This window comes from Chaetodon trifascialis, chromosome 24 (genome assembly GCF_039877785.1).
Source record: "Chaetodon trifascialis isolate fChaTrf1 chromosome 24, fChaTrf1.hap1, whole genome shotgun sequence".
Classification (NCBI taxonomy): domain Eukaryota; kingdom Metazoa; phylum Chordata; class Actinopteri; order Chaetodontiformes; family Chaetodontidae; genus Chaetodon; species Chaetodon trifascialis.
The window spans coordinates 6,124,949-6,137,690 of record NC_092079.1 but is presented as its reverse complement, the minus strand read 5'-3'; the positions used below and the strand labels follow the sequence as shown (position 1 = coordinate 6,137,690).

At 44.8% G+C, this 12,742-nt stretch overlaps 2 protein-coding genes across 3 annotated transcripts in view; one reads left to right on the top strand and one right to left on the bottom strand.

Moving 5' to 3' along the window:
* Positions 1-7: 7 nt before the first annotated feature.
* stradb (STE20 related adaptor beta) lies at positions 8-6,865 on the top strand. The gene is made up of 12 exons (XM_070993986.1): positions 8-252; positions 782-1,099; positions 1,992-2,072; positions 2,984-3,086; positions 3,230-3,351; positions 3,442-3,550; positions 3,721-3,844; positions 3,954-4,125; positions 4,260-4,364; positions 4,456-4,712; positions 4,817-4,859; positions 5,091-6,865. The coding sequence occupies exons 2-12, from the start codon at positions 1,088-1,090 to the stop codon at positions 5,241-5,243; spliced, it is 1,281 nt and encodes a 426-aa protein (XP_070850087.1). The 5' UTR covers positions 8-252; positions 782-1,087; the 3' UTR covers positions 5,244-6,865.
* Positions 6,866-9,553: 2,688 nt separating this feature from the next.
* nbeal1 (neurobeachin-like 1) overlaps positions 9,554-12,742 on the bottom strand; it is a 40,360-nt gene continuing 37,171 nt past the window's right edge. For both annotated transcript variants that reach the window (XM_070994069.1, XM_070994071.1), the window contains one exon: positions 9,554-12,163. In XM_070994069.1, the coding sequence (XP_070850170.1) occupies positions 12,074-12,163 (90 nt within the window). In that variant the 3' untranslated portion in view covers positions 9,554-12,073. The remainder of the gene's footprint in view (positions 12,164-12,742) is intronic.

Below are 12,742 nucleotides of genomic sequence, written 5' to 3'. Positions count from 1 at the left end.
ACGTCTTAATCATGCGCCAATTGTCTGTGTCAAATTAAAAGTCCTGTCAAAGGAATGCATTTTCGCTTTGGGATGTGTAACGATTCTATATTGATAGTAAAACTCGTTGCTTTTTGCACACCACATATAATTTGTTCAGAAAATGAAAGAATATGAACTTTATGGACAAAACGTGCTTTAGCATATCAGACTCTCCTTCGTATTTTTAAGTTGTTTACGTCGAAGCGTTGGAGCTGCTGTCGAGGGGAGAAGGTAAGCAGCCTCTTTTCATTACAGGTTAATTCGAACAAACACAGTTAATATAAGACCCATTCTTTAACTGAGCTACCGTTAGCTCCATGTTTGAGCTTGAACCATGCAAATATATTCACATGGGTGAGCCGAGCTACCGAAATGGGACACTTAAAGGACGTGTGTTATTGTTTTTGTGTAACCTATCCCGTGTTTTCTTTCCTCGAAAAACGATATGTCATAAAATAGTGGGACCTAAAATGAAATAATTCGCCTTAATGTTTTGAAATAGCCAGTAACTGACGGCATTAACCGTTGTTTTTATTTATAGTGACGCTTTGATTGAGCTAAAATGGCTGCAGTTAAGCTAACCTTGAAGTGGAGCTGACTTTGATAACTGTGTTAAGAAATTATTCATTTTGCATTGTAACCAAAAAACGAAGCTTGAGTGCATGACTAACGTTGCCTATTTTTTCTAGATTATAATCGCAGACAGTCAATAAAATATATATGAACTTCTTAGCTCAATAACCGATCACTTTTTCTCCAGGATTCATTCACAATCATCCCTCTCATGTTAACGCGACCGGACGGGGATCTCCGCCGGTGAATTTCACACCGTCCCCTCTCATCTGTGGATCAGCTGATGCAGCCAGGTAAAGTGCAGGCGGATGGATGAATGGCCGAAGTTGGATGGATGCTGGCTGCTTTCTAGTCTAGTGGGGGATTCGCCTTTGGGTTCGTATTACGCTGCTGCGCTTCATCCTCCTGTCTCCCTCCGTCGCGGTCGGTCTCCTGCGGCCTGTGAGCGGATGAATGCCAAAGCCTGTGATTTTACCATCGCCAAAAGGACTCCATGTCTTTCTTGGTAAGAATAAATCGCGCTGCTTGGGTTTTGATTCGGTGCCCTCCGTGCGCGCGGCTGGATTGGGACCTAGTGAGGTGTGTAGTCACGAATCAGCTGGCTCATGTTGATGCCTCGGGTGGGACACGGCAAATTCAACCAGTCTTTTAAGTGTATTAAAAATCAGGGTCTTCCAGATAGCGACGCATCAGTGGATTTTTCCAGATATCAGCTGATCAAATTTCCATTTTTCTGAATTATATGAGCTGCTAAATATGCTGTAGATATATTGTCTGAGAGGTGCAACCCCTTTGCATCATTTCCATTATATTATAGGCTAATATAGGTGGAAAATATCTGTTTATCTGTGTATCCCTCACATCTAGCTATGTACATATTCAGGCTGCAACGAATGATTATTTTCATTGTCAGTCTGTCGATTGTTGTCTTGATTAATCGATTAGTTGTTTGGTCCATAAAATGTCAAAAAAATGATGAAAAACCCAAAGATATACAGTTTGCTGTTAAAGAGGTGGTAAGAAACCAGAAAATATTCACCTTTAAGAAGCTGGAATCAAAGATTTTCACGATCGGTGATCAAAGTAGTTGGCAATTTATGTAATAGTTGACAACCAATCAATCAATCAATCGATTAATCGTTGCAGCTCTGTTGGGACGCTCCAGTCGGTCAGCTGCCTCTTTGCTCCCTGTTATCACCGCTCTGATTCTCTCTCCACTCACCACTTCTGATAAAACGCTGCAGAAGTGCCTTCACATATTCCCCCGATGCTTGCTTCTCTGCCACATCTCCGGTCCTCCCAAGCTCCCTGAGCCACTCCCGATCTCCATGTTTCCTCCCCACTCCTCCTTGTCCTGTCGGGCATGTCTCACCTGTGCTCCTCCCCCCCTTCACCAGGACTGTTCCTGCATCTCCCACGCTCAGGTCCAGCCCTTGGACATAGAGGAGCGCTATGAGGACACCAGCCACCAGTTCCTGGTCAGTAGCCAAGACGCTGTCAGCAGGGAGACGGGTGTCACACTGATGCTCTTCCACCATTTCATTATTCATTTATCACCTGTCTGGAGCTGCTTAACCCTCACATTAAAAACAGTAACCACTGGAATAACACTGCAGCTGTTAAAGCTGTTGGTAAGGCTTAAAGGAGTACTCCATTAATTTAATATTCATAACAACATATTGACAAAGCTCCTCCAGAGCCACAGAAGGCATTACAGACTTAAAAAGCAAATCTTCATTCAAATCAGCGGAGTGCCCCTTTAAAGCGAATGAACTGAAGAATGCTATTTGCAAAATTTCACCAATTTCCTATATTCCAGTATTCTTCTCTAACTATAATCATTCTCAATGCAGTACTTAATATTGAATTATTATTCTTATTCTTATTATTATTATTATTATTATTATTATGAACTGCTTAAACTGTACTGCCAGTGTGAGGTCATTCCCCTCTGATAATACAGACACAATGCTGGGGCAGGATGGTTAAAGCCAATAAAACACATTCAGCTGGTGTGTTTTAAACAAAGCCACATCAGAAGCACCTGCAGCTGTCTGATGCTGAAAGACAACCAGACTCTGTCCCAAAAATCTGTCTGTGTCACTAAAACTGCAAGCATCCCCCCACCCTCCCGGCCCCCCTCCTTTTGGCAGTCATCGACCCCTCACGCATTGTCAGATCTAAAGGGGCAGTCAGTCATATTTTTACAGTAATCGTTGGAGTAGAGCTGAAAAGGCTTTGCGTGGTTGTTGTTAACAGATGACAGATAACTTAATGCACATTTGTGCATGTGCACATGTGACTTATTTGCTGTATTACTTTGCTGAGTGACTTTAGATAAATGTAGAATATATGTGTGTGGGGTGTGTGTGTGTGTGCGTCCCTGCAGAGCTGTGACGGTTCTGAATACACTCTGCAAGGGCCAGCAGGTGGCGATGATGTCACAGGGCTGTCTGCTGAGCCTGCCCACTACCAGCTGCTGTCGGAGCTGGGTGAGAGTGCCACCACATTGAGTCAGACCATTGCAGCGGTCAAGACAGCCTCAAAGTTGAAATTGTTCCTAATTTCCCACACAAATCGTTCAAAACTGTAAACGCAGTGAGATTTCACTTCAAGTGAATACTCTGTATTACAGGAAGGGGCTTCAACAACCTGAGCCAGGTAAACATGGCACGCCACATCCCTACTGGCCAGCTGGTGGCCGTCAAACAAACCAACCTGGATGAGTGCACCGAGGAGGAGCTGCTGCAGCTCATGGTGAGCTGCCGTCCAGAAACAGCCATTTATTGGATGTCTTTTGTCTTTCCAGCGAGGTTTGTTCATGCCTGATTGTGTCTCAAACCCCAGAACGAGGTCCTGCTGTCCAGGCTGTTCCGTCACCCCAACCTGCTGACCTCTCGCCTGGTTTTCAGCTCCTGCTGCCAGCTATGGGTCCTCACACCGCTCATGGCCTATGGTCCGCCACTGTCGCAGCTCAATAAGTTTCTGTTTTGTCCTCAAACTCCATTTAAAATCATTTTAAAGTCAAAATTTAAATGTGACGATTCGATGCTTTTCTTTGTCATGCATGATTGTTCGCTTGAATTACCTGCTCACCTGTCCTTTTCCCTCTCCTCTTGTCCGCAGGCTCTGCAGACACCTTACTTAGAACATATTTCCCAGATGGAATGAGTGAATCCCTCATCGCGTACTTGCTTTATGGTGTGCTGAAAGCATTGGAGTACCTGCACCGGATGGGCTACGTTCACCGGTCAGTGGGAGACAGAAGACATGATTGCATTCAAATAAAATAAAATGAAATAAATGGATCTATAAATATTTGTGTCTTAATGTCTGTCCACACATTCTGCTCCTGTCAGGGGGGTGAAGGCCAGTCACATCCTGCTGTCTGGGGAGGGCCGTGTCTACCTCTCAGGGCTCCACAGTGTTTACAGTATGATGCGTGAGGGGAAGAGGATGAGGGCAGTGTTCGACATGCCCCACCACAGCCCCGCCCTGTTGCCCTGGCTCAGCCCTGAGCTACTGCGACAGGTCAGGACTCAAAGATTAAGACACATACTCTGACATGAGCTCATATTTCAGAAAGAAATAAAACTGCTGCGTCAGTTTTTCCATGACTTAAATGTATTCTGCCTCTCCTCTCCGCATGGTGTTGGCCTCAGTAGGACCTGCACGGTTATGGAGTGAAGTCAGACATCTACAGTTTAGGTATTGTGGCCTGCGAGCTGGTGAGCGGCAGGGTGCCTTTCCAGGACATGCCCCCCACCCAGGTAGCGAAAACTCTTCCATCCAAACTGCTTATGTTCCAACATGTGCGCTGTGGTCCACAGTTGGCGTCAGTGTTTGAATCTCCCTGTTCAGATGCTGCTTCAGAAGCTGCGTGGCTCCCACTGCTGCCTGCTGGATGTGGCTCCCTTCCCGCTGGGCGAGCTGGGCGGCCTGAAGGTGTCGCGGTCCGGCGTGGACTCGGGCATCGGGGAGAGCGTGGCCACCGGGAGCCTGACGCACAGCGCCACCGCTCCTCCTGCCGAGCGACCTCAGAGCCCCGGACCCAAAAACCACTCGGTCACCCTGCACAACCTGGTTCAGCTGTGCCTACAGCAGCAGCCGGAGCGCAGGTCTTTACATTAAAGGACAAGTCAACCTTATTTGACTACTGATCTAATAGCACATCACACAGAGCTCAATGCAAATGACAGTGTCCTGTTTTTGTCTTCCATAGACCGTCAGCGTCTACACTGTTGACCCACGCTTTCTTCAAGCAGGTGGGTTTCCTAGTCGGGATGCCTGCTCCTCTCAGTGGAGCTCTTTTAGTTCTGTCATCTAAAATAACTTCCTTCTGAAACTGTTGTCATGTCTAGGCTCATGTCTCCTGAGAAACAAATGCGCTGTGACAGCAAAGGCGGCGACTTATTTAATTTAACTGAGTAAAATGTCAAATCAGCACACATCAATGAATTACATCCTACATACAGAGCTTTGTTGTTCTGTGACAGGTGAAGAGGCACACCAGAGATTCCTTCCTCAGCCTCATGTACCCAGCGGTGCCCCTCACCAGCCCCGAGGACCCTCCGGTGTCCTGCCCCCCGGCCCCGTCCTGCCATGCTCTGACGTCGACCTCCAGCGACGCCGTGTGGGACTTCTCCTAACCCCGATTCTCTGTCCCCCAAATCTTCGAATCCCAACTAGCAAGCCAAACACGAGACAATCAAGTCAAAGCAAAGCAATGAGGCCAAATTCAACTGTGCTTTTATTTTTTATCATTAACCCGACTCTCTGAGCCTTTTTAAATAATTTTTGTAGGTTTTTTTTTTATATGTTCGTCCGATGCATTTGTGGAGTTTGGCTCATGGGTTTTTGACGCGACTGTGAAAGTGCTGGATCAAAGAAGCTGCTCAGAATATATCTTACAGATCCACAACAATAATAATAATAATGGACCGTCAGCAAGTCACAGAGCAAAGACTGATCGGCTGAGTAATAATCACCCACTTCCTCTGAGGGAAAACTGTGAGTTAAAGGAAAAGTCCACCCACTTTATGATTGGAAAGAACAGCTATTTGAACTAAACAGCATAAGTCTACGTGGGTGACCTTGTGTTTTGTAAAATGAAGGACCTCATCAAAAAAAGCTCAACCCTAATCACTCCTGACAAAGTCACCCCCGAAGTCTAAGACACGATGTCAGGGTGGGTTTTTCCTTTAAAGTACGATTTTGTATTCAGACTGTGAATAGTGAATGCTGAGGTACGTATAAAGGTATTTACAACACATATGTGCATATATATTCTTCTATATCAGAGGTTTTCAAATTGAGTGTTGGGAGACGCCTTCCACTACGCATCTTTTTAGATCCACAGTGACTTATTCTGAGGATGTATATATATTAAAATGAGGAGACATATTACCTCCGATGTCCAGTGTGAGTCAACGTCCACAAATCCACGTAGAAATCCTAGAAAGAAAGACACTACTTTTAACTCCAGGACTTGCCTGAGAAACATTTTTAGGTTTTCTTCAGAGTCAAAGTAATCCAGTGGAATGGCTAATAGCTAACTGGGCATACTTTTAATGGTGCCAACTTGCCAAAATGTAAAATCTATAGGCTAGAATATCAAGTTAGAGCGGCTCACTGAATAACGGACTCCATGTACTCCCTGTTTATCCAAAATGTGTAGAAAACAGGCCACAGTCAAACATGTAAATACATTTTTGCTGTATGTTTGAACATATATGCACATAGTGTTCATGTATAAACATTTTCAAACGTGTTCTCTCGTATTTGCCCATGAGCCAAGCTGCAGACCTGGCCCTGACAGCAGAGCACAGGAGCAATAGTGCATTTCCAATGTTTGTGTGGGCGTTAGACGCCATCAGTATTAACAGCAGACGAAGCAGACCTTCCCTGCCCTGCTCATCAGTGATACGCCAAAAGAATACTTCTACTGTGCTCTGTGACCACTTATCCAACAATGCCTTTATGTTTGAATGACACCTGCGTTCTGTAACTGTGATTAAGTGTACTGTGTATGAGATCTGTGACCTGCAGTACATATCAAACAAGGTAGCTGTATGAGCCTTATATATACACATATTAGAAATGATAAATATGTATATACAAAGTTTGATTTGTAAGCTTGCTGTTAGCCTTGATTGATTTCTTTATAGATTTGTGTCAATAGAAAAGTGTTGTGTGTCTGTAGATTTACCGTCTTACCGTCGGTTTCACACATCCAGTGTCTGAGGACAAACGAACAAAGAAATGGTGTCAGAAAGTAAGTCAGCATGAGCGGTACCGCACTCTGAGTGGATCTTATGGTCAGAAGTGGCAAAAAAGATGAAAACAGCCCACATTAGAACCTTCAGGGCAGTCTGACTAACAGTCACACTTCAGGTGAACCAATTCGCCAGTGAATTCTGGGTAAATTCAGACTATTTACAATCTTAAAAACAACTGTGACACCACTCAGCTCCATTCACCAGCAGGAAGTGTTTGCCTTGTTGACAAATTTAGGGACATTTTACAGGGACAGTTTGAGTGAAGAGTTCAACAAGACAAAGCTAAGGGAATGAAAAGGACCAGAGATCGAAATCTACAAACCAATCAGAGAATATCAATCAACTCTGAAGTTCAACTCCCAGATGAAAGACTAGTTCCAATAGTTCTGTCCCAGTGTGCCAGCCAAGCTGCTCTTGTTGTTGCCGTGAGGGATCAGATTTCAAGATACTTTTAGGTCTTAATCATGAACCTGCAATGAAGGACTTGTTGCTCTGGCGTTTGGAGTTCCAGATTTATTTCAAGCAGCTGAGAAGAACCAAAAGTGCAGACTTGTTTCAAACCATCAATAATATTATAATCTGGATAACTCAGTTTTCCACGTACAAATAATGGGACCCTGGTCATTTTAACATCCATGTTGCAGATTTGAGCAGCTCCTGCATGTCTAACACTCCTGAGGATCTGTCAGAGGTCAACACTGAAATATCACAGCAAATACTGGATGGATTTCCAAGAAATCTGGACGCCTGGCACCATCGTCATGATACTTTTAATTTCTCCAAAACTAATGACATTCCCATCAAGCTCAGCTGTACTTTGTGTTTAGTGCTAATTAGCAAAAGCTGATGAACACTCAGATGGTGAACATCATCAATATCCTAAACTGCAACATCCAAGCATGGTAGCGTGCTGCTCAAAGCATTGCTGTGCCAAAGTATCTGTGTTCTTTGGATCGCTGCTTGATCTATCCAAACTATATAAGCCGAACACAGCTCATGTAAAGGCCTTCTATCTTCCAGTCTCTGTTGATGTTGCAGCCCAGAAGAATGGCGGTGGCTGGGTCAGGGTGGAGGAACCCTCTGCTCGTTTTCCTGATGGTTTTATAAAGGGCACCAAGCTCATTATGTCAATCCCAGATGGTTCACGCTGGGAACTGAACCCATGATGTCCGCCTCACATGGTCTTCGGTTGGGAGCAGAACCTGTGATGCCTGTCCCAGCTGGTAAAAGACAAGGAACTGAACTTGTTCATAAGGTCCCAGAGGGTTTTAGGCAGGGAACTGAAGCTGAGATGCCTGTACCAGATGGTTTCAGACAATCCAAGTGGGCTTTAAACAGGGCACCGAACCCTCCACCTCCGGGATCCAAACACAGAGGGAGTCAATAGTGGAAACTGCTGAGTCACCAATGACTTCTGTTTGTGGCTCTACAAACTAAATCTCACACTTCTCCGTGTCCTTCGTCTCCAGGCTTTATGCAGAACTCTTGCACCACAGGTTGAGCTGAGCTTGCATCTGTCACCAGTGGCGATCTGCATTCCCGCCTGGTCCCCCTGGTGACCAAGGGTGGTCAGAGCAACCCTGTGCTGACCTGGCTTGGTGGCACGGTTAAAGTAAGATCTCCTCTTCAACAATCAATCGCCCATACTTTGGAGGAGACAACATGTTTTTTTTTATGTAGAAATGTAACAGCAGCAAAAGTCACATCACCATTTTTCATTCATGTGCTTACCGACTGTGACACCTGCAGTCTGGCCCTGTGCTACGGCACTGAATGGAGGCCAAGGAGAGTGTCATCACACACGTTATCAACAGGACAGATGGTGTTATTCTTACCTTGGTAAAACACTGACCTCTGCATTGTTTTTCTCTACCAAAAGTACATTCCTCTGTATTGCATATTTCTAAGACAGGACTTTTAAAGTTTCAGAAAGAATGGTTTAATCAAGCTCACTTGTTTGCATATCTTTGATATGCTGTGTGTATGTCGGTACAGAACAGAGTCACAGCGACCGGATGCCAGGTCACCCTGACATTCACACTGATAAACCTGTCTGTGTTGAGATGTTCAAAATAGGAATGAACTGCACTCACACACTGCAGACACACGGTGACATATTGCTGTGTAACAAATATGTCTTTGCTAACCTTTTGCCTTTGCCATTCAGTGGAAACCAAGTTAAAAACACTCTTAATTCTGTCCCTTCAGTACAATTATACAACATTTTATACGGCTTAGACAGCAGAAATGTCATACTCTACCAGCCATGATGGGTTGGGTCATAGTATTACTAAATGGTCTTACAAATCCTTAAAGTGCACATTGTGTGATAATCTGTCCTGACCTTGTTTTGCAGATGAGAGCTGGTGGACGGCTGCCGATTGTGAACTGAAGAGAGCGTCCATCTGCTCGTACGCAATCACTGCATGGAGACCACAGAGAAACACAGTGATATACTGACACAATCTTTCTCAGGCACAGCATTGTTTCCATGAGTTTGGGCGACCATCATGTGCACCTGTCTGTGTTTCCTTGAATAAAACACGGCACATTGCATCTGTGTGCAAAACTAACGTGAACAAAAAAACATTTTTACCTCTGCCATTGAAATGACTCTCCATTCTTGTTCAAGTGTTTCCAGTGAAGCCCTCAGACTGATAAAACACAATCCACGGGTCCCCTTTAAATTTAGACAAGACTTTAATGATCATTTTCCACTTGTGTATACAAAGCAGTTTGTACAGATTAGGGAGCCGAGTTAAAACAATTTGTTACAATTTAGTACCTGGAAAGTGCAAAAGTACAATTCAAATACGCTGAAATAAAAATCATGCTGTACATTATATACTGTATTCATAAATAATCACAGATATACACACATCCATTTGGTGACAGTCACAGAGAATGCTGCTAAGACACAAAATAGTACTTTTTGATTTTGCTTTGAAGTCCTACATTATATCCTTGGTTCCAGCCAAACCTGTGGAGGTTTAACTTCTGGAATGCTGCTTTCGTTGGATTTATGATAAGGTCGGGGACGATAATCTTCGGTAATGAGAGAAACCTAGCTCTACGTTAACACCGCACTGGGATAAAGGCACTCCGTATGTTGCACTCATGGAACAACTCAAACAGTGGTCTTTCATCTGAATGACAGAAGTGGATAACCAACAACAAAATATTATGCACCTTTCACAGAAATCTCTCAAAGGACACAGATTGGTCTTTGCACTCCAACTTCCTGTGACCACTGCAGCGACCCCGTGTCCAACGCCGAACCCACGATTGAGCCACGAGGGCTGCCGTGGTTCACAGAATCAGACACACCACATCAACACGTACGATGAAATCAAGAATTTGGCTATAAAAAAATACACATGCGTCATTGGCATGTCCTCACGCGCACACTCGATCACACACATACAGGTATGGTGCAAAAATAGCAATCACACAGTCTCATCCACAGGAGCTTCATACTGTGGCTTTTTTTTGTGATTCGAATATTACAGAAATCACGTTCACACACGCAAACAACGCGTCTTCCGAGCGACCTAAACAAGGCGTGCGAAAACCCTCTCGGTGCCCTGTAAAAGGAGAACTCCTCTGAAGTCAGTCGCTTCACAATGAGCAGGAAGGGGGATGAGATGTGAAACGACGAAGGGTGATAGCGGAGGCGATGATGAGAGCGGAGGGCGGCTGGGAGGGGTGTTAGGGTAAATTTACTGTCTCAGTTAAGCTAGAGGAAGACTAGAGATAGAGGGCTGGCTGAGCAACCGATATGGAACAGAACAGCAGGAAGAAAGCATCGACAGCCACCCGACGAAGGAGCTGTATTGCTGTTAACACTGACATCACATAAAGCCCTTGAGGATTTCTTCATTCTCCTTCTTATTTAGGCGTCGGAACAGTCGGAGGAGTTTAAAATATGCCAAACTGGTGTCTGTATTCGAGAGACAAAGAGTGATTTAAAAGCAAAAAAACTGCTACTCTTACTTATAAATAAACATGGATTCAAGTAACGTAAAAACATTCGATGGAGCACAGAGAGCGCTGTGTGACTTTAAAGTCGATTCTCGCTCCACTGCTGTGACAAATCATTAATGGAAGCCTCTCGCACGTCATAGTGTAGTGTTTTGCCTGTAGTGAGAATTTATTTGTTTTTACAAAACTACGCCTTAAAAGATATGCCAACATGAATGACAGACGCCACAGATGCCATCGTCTGTGGTGTGTAAGATGTTTCTAGAACAAAACAAGTCGCTATATCGAAGCGAAAAAAAAAACATCTTCATCTCTGTGTCTGCTGCCTAATCTCAAAACGGACCAAAAACAGCATGCCTACGAACAGATGCCAAGTTACTGGGCACATGCATAAATCTGCAAGAAAAGACAAAACAAAACAAACAAGCAAGAACACACACACACACACAAACACACAGACACACACACACAGACAAACACACACATAGGTATAAAAACACATAGGAAAGGCAGAGAGTTTGGTCTTGTGAGTGATGGCGCCGTCTTACTGCATAAGGCTGCTGTGCGGCAGCTTTGAGGCGACCATGAAACGTCTCGGCCTTCAGAGCACAGGCCCGCCTGTCTGCACCCAACGCAAACTGAGAGGCGACAAAAAGGCCACTTGAAACTATATTTTGAGATACAGCATGGCAAAACACGCACGCATACAGCCACACACACACACACACACACACACACACACACGAGCAGTTCGCTGACCGGTCCTGTCAAACTGAAGCTGAGCGGGCTGGAGAATACACAGTGCCTGTGTGTGCGTTAGCGTAACCGTGTAGCACCGTGTAAAAAAATGAAGGCTGGCCGAGGGATTCACAGAGACGCCGTGGTGTTTGGGAGTGGTGTGGCGGTGCTGAGGCTGGCGCTACTTCTGGATTTGAACCACAGCGCCGGCGCCGTGCGTTCAATCCAAAGCAGGAACACACACACACACACACACACAGAAAAAAACATGACAAACACATGCAGACTTTGTGATGCTCAATGCTCTAAGCATCCCCAAAACTGCTGCCAGCCACCTGTTAAACTGCGGAAAGGTGCTGGAGAGAGACTGAAACAACATGTTTGGTGACTGACAGATATGGAGGCGAACTGGGGGACAGGAATGTGCGTGGAGGGGGAGGGTTCAGGGCTCGGGGGGCCAGGACGGGCCAGTTGTGGTCACGCTAGGTGTTGTACACCGTCTCCCCCGAGGAGATCTGGGTCATTCTCTTGCTGGAGCCCCACAGCTTCCGTGTGATCTGGCCCGAACGCATCTGAGAAGAGTGGAGGAAGAGGAAGAGGAGGAGGAGGAAGTGGGACGGGGGGGATTGGGGAAAGAAAAGTGTAGTCAAACGGGGAAACGGGGAGGAAAAAAAGGAGGAGGGATGTGATTCATGAGTGACTGATTAGTTCATTGGAGCTTGATTGACTTGTGAGGCTCGTGAGGCATTAAAGAATAAATCAAAGCCTGATTCACTTTGGTGAGTCAGCCTGAACAGAAAAGATGATTAAAAAAAAAAGGTGTGATGGTCAAACTTTTCAGAGGGGGACTGCCTGCTTCAACATCTACACTACCACACTATCAACATTATCAAAACATTTACGTCTACCTTGGCGCTAGATTATTAGTTTGCATTATTAGATTCTAGCTACACTGTTAATATGGCTTGAGTTTGCAGAAGCGTTAATTAGTGTTAAGTTTGTTTCACAGCATATTTGTTATAGTTGTAGAGTACACTCAAACATGTAACATAATGACACTTCAGGTAAACAGCAGGGGATGGAGTTTATCCCAGGTCAAACCAAGTCCAATATTGCACAGATGCTAAATATTTTTGAAAAAAACAACAAAA

What these genes read in the sequence shown, in the direction of transcription:
- stradb (XM_070993986.1), top strand. An exon ending in GCCCTGAGCTACTGCGACAG is followed by an intron (nt 4,126 to 4,259) that starts GTCAGGACTCAA and finishes TGGCCTCAGTAG; the next exon opens with GACCTGCACGGTTATGGAGT. An exon ending in CAGCAGCAGCCGGAGCGCAG is followed by an intron (nt 4,713 to 4,816) that starts GTCTTTACATTA and finishes TGTCTTCCATAG; the next exon opens with ACCGTCAGCGTCTACACTGT.